The 14050-nt window shown below is 41.1% G+C and overlaps 1 protein-coding gene across 1 annotated transcript in view; it reads left to right on the plus strand.

Annotated features, from left to right (window-relative positions):
• The window catches only part of WDFY4 (WDFY family member 4), a 30144-nt gene extending 21677 nt beyond the window's left edge, over positions 1–8467 (plus strand). The window contains exons 11-13 of the mRNA XM_008949478.1: positions 1494–1673; positions 4540–4722; positions 8258–8467. Of these exons, the coding sequence (XP_008947726.1) occupies positions 1494–1673; positions 4540–4722; positions 8258–8467 (573 nt within the window). The remainder of the gene's footprint in view (positions 1–1493; positions 1674–4539; positions 4723–8257) is intronic.
• Positions 8468–14050: the final 5583 nt, after the last annotated feature.

Below are 14050 nucleotides of genomic sequence, written 5' to 3' on the forward strand. Positions count from 1 at the left end.
ACTGGGCTGTTGGGATGCTGTCACATTGAGCACATTTTCTTTCATGCTTTGGAGAAAGAAAAGGAAATTTGGAGCCCTTGAACCTGCCTTGTCTCAGCCCTTTTTGCAGAGGTCTTGTGCAGTTCTTGAGCACAGGGACTCGATTATGCCCAGTCCTTTGTAAAGAAACTGTTCTACAGTCAGTCCAAAGCTATTGCCGAGTCTCCTTTTCTGTGATCAGTTGAGAGTGTTTGTGACCTCTGAAATACACTGTTGGAGACCCCATTTTGTGTTAGTATTTTTAGTTGCTAGCTCTTGTGAATGGAATAAATCACACACTGAAATTCATTCCTCACATTTGCAGGTCACCTTCAGTAGTACATAGCCTGCTGCAGCTCAGCCTCTTCAGCAGTGGATTAGTGTTTGAATACTGTTGTCCTAGTAACCTTGGCAAGTGGCAGCACGTGTTAACTAGCAAGAGTTCCATGTCTCAGTCACACACTAGAAAATAAATGTGTTTGTAAAAAACACCCAGGACATGTGGCTCTCCTACTCCATGCCGAACTGATACAAACCCTGAAGATGTGCTAATTATGTCATGTAGAGAAAGCCAGCAGGGGACATACTTAAGATCAATCTTAAAACTGGTGGGTCTGATTTTCATAGTAAGGCAGCTAAAAACTGAGCCCTGAGAGACTTTTTAGGAATGCTGTGAAGGACTGTTTCTGTGTTGCCCTACAGGGTTTACTGTCATTGGTGGTTATGCAGCACATATACATGCTGCTGTTGCTTAAGAATGCTGTGTTAAACAATTATCAATATCCTTCAATCCATGACTTCTGTCTGTGATATTAAATTTTCTGTGCCTGAAGTGTAGTCTTTTTTTTATGGAACTGTTTAAATTAAGCTAGGCACTCCTTATGTCTCTGTAACCTATAAAACAACAAAAAAAGAATGTTGTGTAATGATGAAAGAGAAGGGAAATTCCTATATGGCTTTAAAGCAAAAACCCTCCCCAAATACTGTATTTCTTCTTGACTAAAATCAGAAAAAAACTTGTACTTGTTCAGAAAAAGAGAAAGATAAGACTGAGAAGGTTACTGAAATAAATCCTGATAAGTTTTACTTAAAAATATTTTTTAAATATTGAGAAATAGTAATTTCTGAGCATAAATTGTACTTAAAACTGCATAGGCTGAAGTGACAAATTTTGTTGCTAAGCACAAAGTATTTTTGTGGAGTCTGAACGGTATGCCACAGGCCCTCAGTTAGTTACTGCACAACTTGGGGCGAGTCATATAATCTCCTGGAGCTTCAACTTTCTTCAAGTATGAGCTGAGGACAAGGATACTTCTGTAAGAACCTTTGGTATTTCCACCCCATACCCTTTTCAGTTCTCCAAAGTAAATGACTAGGTTGAGCGTTCTTACTAAGCAAATGACAGTAGGATTGTGGTTCCCTAAGTAAATCAGCCACCCGCTGCTGTGGTTCATTGGCTGCTTTCTCCACACCAGGCGTTGTACGGGCACACTCAGGCAGTGACCTGCCTTGCTGCATCTGTGACCTACAGCATCTTGGTGAGTGGATCTGATGACAGAACCTGCATCATCTGGGACCTGAACCAGCTGACGTACATAAACCAGCTTCCTGCCCATGGGGCAAGCCTCTCTTCTGTTGCCATCAACGATTCAACAGTAAGATCTTCATTTATCATCTTTCTTCTGATGTATCCATGAACGTATCATGTTAATTTAATGGGTGCTCTTCCTAACATAAAAACATCCTGAGAGTCTGATACATTGATTTTTTTTTTTTCCTACAGAGATTGCTAATAGTGTTCTTAATGATGAGAAGCAAGCACTAAAAGCAACATCTTAGACTGAGTAGCTAAGTAGAGGCATCTTTGGATGGGTAGATAGCAGGATTAAACAACTTCTGGTTTACAGAACATGAAGTATTACCCTAGTAGTTCCTGGATTTGGCTCACCCATAACTTTATTGCCTCCATTATTTCATTAATTTCTCCTGAAGTTTATGCAGCAGAGCCATGTCAGCTGAGAAACACTAGTCCTCAGTCTGCCACTGCCTCAGTCAGCTGACAACTACCTTACACTTTTGCAGTGACAGTGTTGGCTCTTTGTTTGCCCTTCTACTCTCAGGTGTGAGGAGAGCTCCTGATAACAGTGGGTATAAGCATGTTGTGGTTTGTGTCTGGTCAGAATTGCATGCATATTGATAAGAAAATATTCTGCACTGTATTTTACTATAAACACTCTGGATAAGACTTTTTTTCAACCTTCTTCCTCCCACCTCCCAAAAATTTCTTGCACGTTTATATTTGCTGGTTCTGTTAATATACTAGAGCAGGGTTCCAGCTGCTCAGATAATTTGATGTTGGATCCAATACTGGAGCTTGTACCAAGACAGGCAAAAATTGAGTTCATAGCAGTAAGAAACCAAGCAGACCTTCTCTACTTAGTCATCTCACATAAGAACTTTATTAACCATGAAGTCTAATGGTTAATAACTGAGGGTGGGAATTAAGTAGTCTGTTCAGTGCCAGCTCAGCTCCCAGCCCTAGGGGTTCCTGGTTAATGGCCAGTGGCTTCAGCAGGGACGTTCAGAATACCCTGGTGCTCCCTTACAAAGTCAGCTGAAGCAGTGCCAAGCATTCAGAAATGAGTGGATGGGCTAGCACAGAGCATGGGCTTGAGACCACAGAAGGATGGAGTCCACTTTTTTCTATGTATCAGCCCACCACTGACTTTTTAGTTGGTAGCTCCTCTTCTGGAGCTGTCCAAACCCGAGATGGTCTGTGCCAGGAAGAGTCTGGTGATTGATCCAGATACAGTTCTCCAGTTTGTTGAGAGAAAATGGATAAACTGGTTGGACAATAGTCCGCAGAAAGGTTCATCTGGAAGAGGAGAACCTTAGGAAAGTACTGAAACTTCAAGGAAAAGAAGATTAAGGGGTCTGCATGTTGTAGAGGAAAAAATTCTTTTAGATGTTAGCGGGATAGGATGCTTAATTCTGAAATCTGTTTTTATTTAAATTTTCTATATATATTTATATATTGTAACATGAGGATAGAAACAAAATGTTTCCATTGTGCTAAATTAAATATTTTGATTGATGCAAAACTACATGTTTGGTAATAAGATTTTTTCCTGGAAAATTCAGAATTACTTGAAGAACAGTTTTGAAGGAAAGAGATTTCTGAACTAAATACTTTTCTGTGAAATAAAAACACTATGCAGCTCTTTATGTGATTGTTGTTTTTTATATTTACTCGAGTATCTAGAAATTCCATTTATAGATACAAACCTCATGGTGTTCGTATCATGTAGGCAAAAAATAAAAAGCCCGTCCCTAAACTTTATAAGCTAAGGAGGATTGCAAAAATTTGCTGTAGCTTCTGATTTCAGCTAATTTTAAATCCCTGGTCTAGACCTGAAAACCACTTGTAGATCATTACCAAATATCTGGATGTTATGTACTGTCATGCAGATAAGATATTTGAAATGTAATCTCTTTAATTATTGGCAACTCCATTTCAAACGCACTTTCCTCGTTTTATCTTCAGAATTCTGCCCTGGAGTGTGAAGAGCCCTGGTCCCAAATCAGGCAGGGTTGAAGCGTGGTGTTAGTTGATTCAAACCAGATGCATGATGTTAATTTAAGGGCACGCTGGCCTTTACCAGAATCAGATGACTTTGCTGATAGTGTTCTATCTAGCTGGTTCTCAGTATGCATCAAGGGTGGGAAGGTTAGGTGGAATTTCAATTACTAAGTTTATCAAAATACACTTTTCATAAGATCATTTAAAATTGCAGCACTGGTCTTGGTTCTGTTTCTTACCCCTAAGAGATTACCTGTGTATCTGCTCCCTACACACAGTCTGTGATAAGACCCTGCACTTGCACGTAAGGGAGAAAGACAGTTGCAAAGGGTTTAAGCACCAGAAGTGCAGGTCACTGAATGCTGAGCTGGTCATTGGCCAAAAGCATAACACAGTCTAAAAATGCGATGACATTAAGCTCCCTGTGAGGGGCAGAGGAGGATTGTGAAATCACCAAAGGCAGCTAAGCAACTGAACGTCAGGTCTTTGTTTAAGAAAATGTTTATTTATAAAACATAAGTGTGCTACTTCTGGCCCAGAACCTGTGCTAGGCATTGTCTGTGCACGCTCTGTATTCCTGACAGTTGCTAGGCCAGTCTGGTTTTTTAACAAAAGCCTGGATTTTCTGGAAAGTAGGAAGGGAAAGTTTAAATAAATGTTTTCATTTAAAAAAAATGTAAAAAGAACTTTCTTTCTGTGTTATCTTGCTAAATCTGAGGTGGTTGGTTTGGATTTCTATGGTGTAGAAATATCAAAATTTTTCAAGATGAAAAGCAGTATTTTTTATTACTATTATTTTTTCTGGTTTACATCAACTTCCCAGAAGCAAAATGAAGGTCGGAACTTCAGTTGGAGCAACTCTGTAGTTTATAATCAGCACTTAAGAGCTGTGAGGAGGATGAGTGTAGGATTTTGAAACATTGCCTCTTGCTTTGTTGCAGGGTGATATTATCTCTTGTGCTGGATCTCACCTATACCTGTGGACAGTCAATGGCCAGCTTCTTGCAAGCATTAACACCACTGACAGCCCCAAATGCCGTCTTGTTTGCTGCTGCTTTGCCGAAGTGATGGACTGGGACACACGCAGCATCATCATCACAGGAAGCACAGATGGAGTGGTGAGGGTAGGTGGATGGGAGAGAGGAAAGGGAATCCCCAGTTGTTGTAGACCAGAGGCAGAATTTTACATCCTAAATGGAAGGACAGAGCTACTAAAAGCCCATGCCACTTTCTTAAAGGACTTCAGCACAGGGCTGAAGCTGAAAATCACAGCAAAAATGTTTGCTTTCTATCAGCTTCTATACTCTTGAATGGAAGAGTCTTTGCCATTCTGGAAGTTTTGAAAATACACTTTTCATTCTAGTATGGTTTTGAAAGCAAGAATTATATCACCCATTTGAAATGTGTTTGATTCTGATTTCTGAGAGTAAGTTCACAGCTCGGTTTATTAAGTCATACTTTCTCAGGAGCTGGAATTCACTACTGTTTCCACTTCCAGTCTGGTGGGAGAGCTTCATGGATTACTGGGATCCTTGTTAGGTTGTCAGCCTTGCAACCCCACCAGCTCCCTGCACACATTTGTTCCATGTGATACGCTACAGCACAGTGGCAGAGGGAGAAGTGACTGCAGAATCCTTTTCTGATGTTGGAAGTCCAATTCCCACCTCTTGCTAGGAAGAATTTCTCTGTTGTTGCATTATTATAATCCATGCTTTTTCCATTTTTTACCTCTTCCTGGCACAGCTGTGGAAGACCAAATATAGCAATAAATCAGAGCAAGCTGCTGGACTGAGACCACAGACAGGCACAATGGAAGAGACAGGCAACACAGGTATGGCCATGGCAGGGGCTGTAACCTGCAGTGTGACAAAGAAGAGGGGGTATGAGCACAGTGGAGTGAAGAGGAGATGGTGCAGGTAACTGGTACAGTGTAACTGTAACCAGCAGCAGAAGTAGTAGGTAGCCACTGCCTTACCTTAGAGACAGAGAGCACCCCTGAACCATCAGTCTCATGGGCATGTCCTGCCTGGGTGAAGCTGGAAGCTTCTTTGTAGGCTCTGCCATGGGTTCTGTCCAGCTTGATAGACCATCTTTCTGCATAAACCTATGAAACTTATGAACTATCATGGCTCCAGAAAGCCCATTCCCTTGGCACCACTGCTGACGGACTGTGCTAAAGTATCCTGGCATAATGTCAGAGTGGGCAGTACTAGATCCTGCCCTTTAAATGAGGTTGGAGGCCCTTCAAAGTGGTGGGAGGCCAGCAGCAGGCCCTAGTGTATGGAGCTGTTTATTCAAGTCTGTGCCAAGCTGACCCTGGAATTCTCACAGATCTGAAGTTAAGATGATGTGGCTACAGTGCTGGCTGGTATTAGAAACAACTCAAGCTTACTTTTCTGTTCTGAGAAATACAGGAGCTGAAACTTTCCAGAAAGCTTTAAGGGCACATCCTAAATAGCACAGCTTGCTTCTCTTCACCGTACATTTTCTAAGAGCCAGGAATCATGGGCTTAGCATGTATCATTTACACCACTTAATTGCTGTGATCCTCATTACAGACATTCTGTATTACTTAAGTTTTAGACACACAATTTGAATAAATATAGAGCTATAGATGTAACATTTGCCTAAAAATATATTATACAGTACTTGAGCCTTGCAACTTAGATCTTCAGATGTGCTGTTCATTAAACTTGGCATCTACATTATAGAGGTTGCTGTATGAAAACGTTTACACATATGGAGGCATTCTGGAAATGCCAAACCAGATGCCTAGCCTACCTTTTATCATGTCTCAGAGTAGCTAGAGCCAGATGCTTCTAGGGCAGTTGCAAGAACACAAGAGATGTCAGATGTGAGGTAGTCTGGCTGTGGTAGCTAAATATTTGGGTTTATTATGATCTCTAATCAAAGGCTGCTGTCAGTCAAAGGAAAAGTCTTAACATTCCTTTCATAATCTTTGTAGTATTCTGCAGTATTTTGCAGGTTCTTTTTACCTGTATATACATCCAGTTCGCTTTAAGAATTTCCTAAGTTCTTGTCCATAACTTCCTGTGGCAGATACATCCATGTCCTATTTACTCCAGTACAATTGCATAGGCATGACTTTGAATAAACAGGGATTTTAGCTATTTTTAACATTTATACCCTATCTTAAGCAACTTTACAAACAAGGACTTACAAGCTGCCCACGGGAGCACAGAAGAATAGTTCTGCTAGTGCCTTTCTCAGAGAGGATCACAGGAGACATGCTCTGATTCCAAACATCTGGTGATGTGTAGACACAAACACACCTGTTGGCACATGAGCATAAGGGTGCGTGTTCTACAACACATACAGCAACAGACTTCTTTATTAAGGAGTTGAGAGGTCTAATCAAATCAGTGACATTCTCCCTTAAACTATTTGGGTGACTTCAGAATTATTTTAAATGGCCAAATATTCTCACATCTCATTAAATAAAATAAAATAAATCCAAAACACAGTCATTAAAAAGACCAAAGTAACTATGATTGAGTTATGTTGTTTGGTGTGTGTGTATGTGTTTGTATGTGAAATGTTCTTAGCATTTAATTATTGGTTCTGTTATGAGCAGATTTAGATAAGCTGATAATACCAGGGCTTTATGTAATTTCTTTTTACTAGGCAATTATGGGCTGTATTATATCCTGGCAGCAAGGTATTGTGGGGCATCTTATTAAGCATAGAGCCAGTGAAAACTGATGAACAATTTTGCTGAACTAGGCATGCAATTTAGAAAGCAATAATACACAAATCCAATTTAGCACACAATTGATACAGCCGCACGTCAGCACATGTAACTATCATAGCCACAAATTAAATTGGGATGGGCCTATTTTGCAACAGCACAGGCTGAGATTAAATATATTTGTTCTCAACTTAACAACTTGCTGACCGTAAATCATAACAATCCCATCCATGCTGCCCCCAGACACTTTCTAAATATTTATTTTTAAACCACACAACAGGTAACAAGTGTGGAAAACATCTTGTTCTCTGTCGGGAGCTGAATCCCAGCCTTGCCTTGACTGGAAAACCGAGTAAGACCAGCCCAGCGGTGACAGCGCTGGCGGTATCCAGGTACAGCCCCTCCCTTTGCACTGCTGCCGGTGTCCCGCAGAGGGGCCGCACCACTCTCACGCTCTCTGCCACTCTGCCCTCACTTGGCAGGGTTTTTGTTTGATTCTGGAGTTGGTGTTAACGCTGGGGTTTTGGGTTGGGTGTTGGTGGTGGTGTTTTTGTCATTATATGTTTGGGGTTTTTTTAGTTCTCGGTGGAATCGCTCTTAGCCAAATGCAGTCACTCTGGCAGCTGGCTCGGCTAACTGTATCAAGTGAAAGGTTTTGGCATAGTCAGTGGTCCCATAGGAGCCAACCCAGGGGCAGTAGCAGGGTTTGGAGAGAGTAGCTGTAAAGGTCAGTAGCTGCTACACTGTCTCTGCACCACAGAAAAAAAAAACACTATCCTAGGAGTTGCTGGATACTATCTTCTTAAAACGTAAACTGGAAGTTTTTGGCCAAAGGACAACTTTGTTGTTAAACTCCACTGAGTTTACACAGCTAGTGGTATTTTAAATTACTCAATCCACCTCCTGCAGTTTCATCAGTATGTAGTATTTGTTGTTATCTCCTACTCCAGGATGTTATGGTGTACTACAAAACAATTGCTGTCTTTCCAAGTGTTGATATGTTGATAGTTGCTGAAGTGATTCCTATTTTCTACATGTTCAGATTTCAAGCACTTAATGAGTGTGATGTTTGTATTCGTTCAAAGTTGAAAAGTTTTGAGGCAAGGGTTGGTTTTATCAGTGTTGGTGGCACTGCATGCAGCAAAGATGTCACTGGCTGAAGCATGGCATTGTGTGCTAACAAGTTTGAATTCTGAATCTGGTCAGCAGATTATTAAATATTCATAGAGTCTCAGAGAATGGCAAATACTTCTAGTCTGGCTAGATTGTCCACAACTAAACTGCTGAACACCAGGAAAATTTAGATCCAATTCCAAATTCAGTCTTTGAAGTACAAAACTTTGTCTACTCTGTATCATTGTTCTTCAAATTTAACATTAAGGATAACCTGCTCCCCTGCATGTTGCATCCTCCCAGTTGCTACACATCCAGGAAAAAGCCTTGACCCTGTGTGTATCTTGTTCTTAAAAATTTTTCTCTTTTTTTCCATCTTACTCAAGAAATTCCTCGAAGATCCTAGTTGGTGATGACTGGGGAAGAGTCTGCTGCTGGTCTGTGGAAGGGTAGGAAGAAACAGGTTTTTCTTGCCTTTTGGATGAAGAGAAAATTACCCTTCAGAGCATGAAAGAATCAGAGAAACTGGAAACCTATGGTTGGGAACTGAATCTTAAAGGACTATTTGGACTGATCCAGCAGTCAAATCCAATTGAAATTAGAGAATGGACTCCAAAGTTATGAGAGATACACTGACAGATATGCACATAGACAATGAGATTTTGCAGTATTTGTCCTAGGAAAACTTTTCTATTTTACATGTTGTTTTAGATACTGAATTTGTCATAAGACACTGTATTTCATAAATAGTAGCCAGCAAATAAGACTGCCTTGATTGTGCCAAACAGCAATGTAGCTTAATAAAATTAACATATCCTAGTTTTAATACCTTGAGATCAGAAAATACTGAAGCTTCAAACATATGCAAAGTGAATTTGTTGCAGTATCTTTGCTCTTACTACTATAAAAGTACATTAATATCTATGTTCCTACTCTTCCTCCTTCCCTGGATCTGCACGAAAATATATGCATGCCTTCTGAAAAGCTATTTCATTTGCAAAGTGAAGGTAAGGATTCCCAGGTTGATACTGGTGCCTTTATCCAGCCCCATTGTGAACATGTGTTATGGTGCCATCTTGGTTTCCTAATCTTTGACTTTTTTTTTTTTCCTTAGTGAGCAAGGCAGGCAAAATGCATGGAATGGGTGAGGATGAAGATCTGACACTGCTGGTCAATGTACTCTTTCATTCTCCTCCTTCACTGCCCTATTTCCTAGCCTCGTCCCGATGTTCTCTAGAATATCAATACGTGAGGCATACTTCAGGATTTACCTTCACAGTCACCCTGCATGGTAGAAGTGGATATTTGTAGTATAAGAAGTCTGAGGCCATATTGTAATAAATTTAAGTGCCATTTGTGTCCCTAGTAGAGACGGAGAAAGTGTGAATAATCAAGCTCCTCAACATTTCAAGAGAATTTGAAGGAGCAAAACTGATAACTCCCTCTCTCCCCTGCCAATCCTTGACCTGGCAGAGAAATTGAGTATATTATCTTACACACAAAAGGACTGAGTAGCTACTTAGGCAGAGCATCTTCCTGAACACCACAGGCTGGGTCAGGGCAGAGCAAGGAGGAACACAAAAGACATTATGGGTATGAAGGCCCTTGTGTTCATACCACCAAACATATCCCTGAACAGATAGAGCCCGAAGAGTTCCCTCATTTCCACTGCACTGGAACTGGTTAGTTCTGCAGGAATGAAGTCCAATGTATGCTGCACTGGACATCCAGAGACTGAAGAATGTAACTGCTGTATGACAAGACCTTGGTGCTAGAGACTTGCCAACATCGTTAGGAAGAATCTGGAGCAGAAGACAGGTTTTTACCAGTCTTCCTCTAACTACACCATAGACTTTCTTCATGTAGGGCACTGCTTTATTCATGACTCTTCTTTTGATTTATGTTGCTGAATGAGCAAGACTGTATGCCAAAAAGCTTCCTTCCTTACAGAGCGCTAAGTTATGTCCCCACCCTACAGCTAGGTTTAACCTCTAGTAAGTGAGGTAATTGCCTGTGGAAAATGTAGTAATTAGAGGCTAGCTCATGATGCAGAGTTACAAGGAAGGTTGCATTGTCTACACAGATGACCTGGCTGTTTATCCTCTCTAACCTCCAAGCATGTGACCTGATGACTCGGATACTGTCTTTTCTGTGATAGTCTTCTTGCAATCAAAGTAACCCAAAGGAACAAAGATGGATGATGCCCATCTCTTCTTTTCCTGAGGACTGGGGAAAGGCCAACTGGTATAGAATCGAATGAAATTAAGTACACTTCTTTCCTCTTCCCTCTACACATTTCTTAAAAATAAGCTGTGATTTGGATACATAACAGCAAGATTTGAGTTCCTGTCAATTGTGAATACAGCTTTACTGAACCATGGTGAAGGTGATTAAGAGCCATGAAAGAAGGCCACTACCTGTTTTTGTTTACCTACCAGGCATCTTGACAGCTTGCTAATTGTGTCTCCTCCTTTAGCCTCTTCATGCAGCCTGTCATTGCCAGTAGCAGATGCTCCCTTTCCTGGAGCTGGCACTGGCAGCTGCTTTGCAGTCTGGACAGCCACATTAGTGGCTCCAATGTTCTAGGCATCAACCTGACTTTGTTTGGTATGAGAAGAGGCCAGCTGTAGGCTAGCCATGCAGGTATTTGACAGGCCTATCTCCCTGTGCCTAATGTCAGTTCTATTACATCTTCAAAAGGAGGACAAAGTGCCTCAGCTGTTGTTTTGGATCACAGAGAACAAATTCAGAATGTACATGTGTGAATGGAAGTCAGCAGGTTAAGAATTAATGTCTTCCTGAGTCAAGTTTGTTCTAATGTTCAGGGAGTTGTAATTTAGGAGAATATAAAAGGGAAATGAATAGAAGTGGGTTGCATTTTCCTCCTAGTGCAAATTCCGATTACAAGTGATTTGCTGTATAACAGTGCTTGACTGAGAACGTTTTGGTTTCTGCTCTAGCGCTAGAGGATTTTTCTACAGTCATAAGTCATAGAAAGAGTTCCAAACCATGAGTACAAAAGACATTACTTGCTACCTGGACATTTTTCTGAAGGCAAGTCTCTTTGACATGAAGTTTTTGCTAGAAATTTGCAATATATGGTTGAACAATGAGCTGAAACTGACCCTCCTACAAGCACCTACTTTTATTTTTAATTTTTGTTGTTGTTGTTGTTGTTGTATTTGGTAAATAATGAATGTCCATGAAATTTTGTCAGCCCTAGATGTGGAGGTAGTTTTCACCGACACAGAGACAAGACTTGATGCTGGCTCAGGGGCAATAGTGGTGCTTACTTGGTGGGTATCCTGATGCGACACTGATTCTCTAGTGACTGCATGGAATGTAGGGGTAGCAGAGCTAGAATATACTTGAAAAATTAAGGAAGCAGAGCAATTCCACAGCAAATACTTTCAGCATAACTCCATAGTTACTGTAAGAGGCACGGTACAAACATCAACAGTGCACTGTAATTATCTCAGAACCAACATTTGCAAGGGGTAAGTAGCTCAGGGTGAGAATTACCCATTAAAAAAAAATCCAATCCCATTGGAATAAGAAATGCAGAAATAAGACATAATCTTAACTCTGCCCTTTAGGGAAACCAAGAAGAGAAATGTGGAAATGGCAAAACCTTTATGTGACTTTAAAAATCAGTTAATCTAATTGAGGACCATAAACCCTAAAATGTCTTAATCACATCTATTTTGTTATTGTGCAGATTATCGTGCTTCCTTGTAGGGCAACAGAAGTCTTATAAATGTTACAGTGAGCATTAAATACTACCTGATTTCTGTAGCTTTGTGTCAGCTAATAAACACTAGTGAAGCAGTATTTGCAGAGCTACCTATGCACACTGCAAAGCTTTTGCATCCTCATAAAAAGGAATTTGCTCAAACTGTTTTTGAGCAATCCATGCAAACTTATCTGTACCTTCCACAGGAAAGTTTCCCCCATGACTGTCACCACATGCTACTGTTCCAAAGTCCTTTTCATAGAGGGATCTCAAGGTTGTTATGAGAAGGTATTGGAAAGAAGATTATCCCATTCATGATTGCCTATGACTGACACAAGGGAAACTATCAGCCATATGAGCTAAAATAATTTGCAGGAATATGCTGCCTTCTATGTGAGAATGCAACCTGTTGTGTTTGTCTCTCATCTTTTGGGAGGGATATCCCAAGGAATTTGAAAAAGAAGCCTATAAAGGGCTCTGGACCTGATACCAGTCCTCTTGTTTCTCCTGCTTGATATTAAGCACCTCTGAGCCAGGTAGCTGGAGTGATTTGTTTGCTTATGGTCACACACATCACTCAGGGACCAGACTAGTCCTGGCATTACTCATGTCCCTGTTCAGATGTGCACATAGCAATTACTGTCATTGAAGTCAGCCAGGGTGATGGGGAGGTGTGAAAGGGAATGGGGCTGCTGGAGGAATGTCAGCCTTCCCTGTGCTTTTGGCTTTTGTCATCAACGCTCTTCCCAAGTGTCAGGAGGCCCCTGGAAATTTGCCACCTGAAGTTTTTAAAGGGGTTCCCCATTGGTTGAGAAGGTGAAATTCTGATTTGCTCCACAGGCTTTGTCTCCCTGGCTGATTGGATTCTGCCTGTAACCTGGCATTTGTTGACCCACTTCCCGGGCGTAGCAGCCTGTGTTGTTCAATGTGGGTGCCCAAAGTGCTGGGCAGCTCTTGGCTCTTCAGAACCTGACTGTTAGCTGGATATATACTCTGTATTTGGGCTGTGTATTTACAGGCCCTTTCCTGTGGCAGTGCCGGGACTGTGATAAGTGGGAGGAAGCCCACTAGAAATCTACTCAAGCAGGTCTAATTGTACCAAATAGAACAGCTCAGTGGAGTGGAAAATAGTCCTTATATATCTACCCAAGAAGATAATGACCTTTTAAATAACAGAGGCAATTTTATTTCAATACCACAATTACTCTGAACTCTCAAATGTCAAAGTGCCGAGCACTTTCAAAATAACTTGATTTAGACATTTATAGCACTTAGACACTGCTAGTTTCTTATCTAACCTAATTATGGGTTGTACAGGAAATTGCAAAGCATCCCAATTAATGTTATTTTTTATAGTGATACATTTGGGTGGCCTTTGCCATTTGCCGTCACCGTGTGCACAGTGATTTACTAATTTTGGTTTTGAGTTAGTTTCCTGGCAGAACAGAGCTCTTCTATCCTCTGGTTGCTCTTTGAAGGCAAGCAAGGAGGAAGTAGAGGTAGAAGTGAGCATAGCAGTGTTTCCCTGAGGGCACATGTTCCCATGACAGCAGAGTACCATTACAAGGCAGGACTGTATAATGCATAGAGGTGCCATATAGAATAATGACTGGCTGTCAATCTTGTTGATCTTCTCTGGCCCAAGTACTTCAGCCAGGATTCTCTTACTTACTTGTTTCCCACAGGAATAGTGCAGAGGAATGAGTTTTGTAAAGCTGCTTCTCTAGCTGCCTGAAAAATCTCTTTGCAGACAATGCTGAACAGTTTCCCCTTCTAGTTCCTGTGCACAGCAGCCAGAACCAGGTGGAGGAAGCGGTGTAGCAGTATCCAGTGACTTCAGGTTTGCTTTTATGCTAAGCAGAAGACACATGTGCAGTTACCATATTTGGAAGTGATT

The sequence above is a fragment of the Merops nubicus genome, unplaced genomic scaffold, assembly GCF_000691845.1.
Source record: "Merops nubicus isolate BGI_N331 unplaced genomic scaffold, ASM69184v1 scaffold13401, whole genome shotgun sequence".
In the NCBI taxonomy this organism is placed as follows: domain Eukaryota; kingdom Metazoa; phylum Chordata; class Aves; order Coraciiformes; family Meropidae; genus Merops; species Merops nubicus.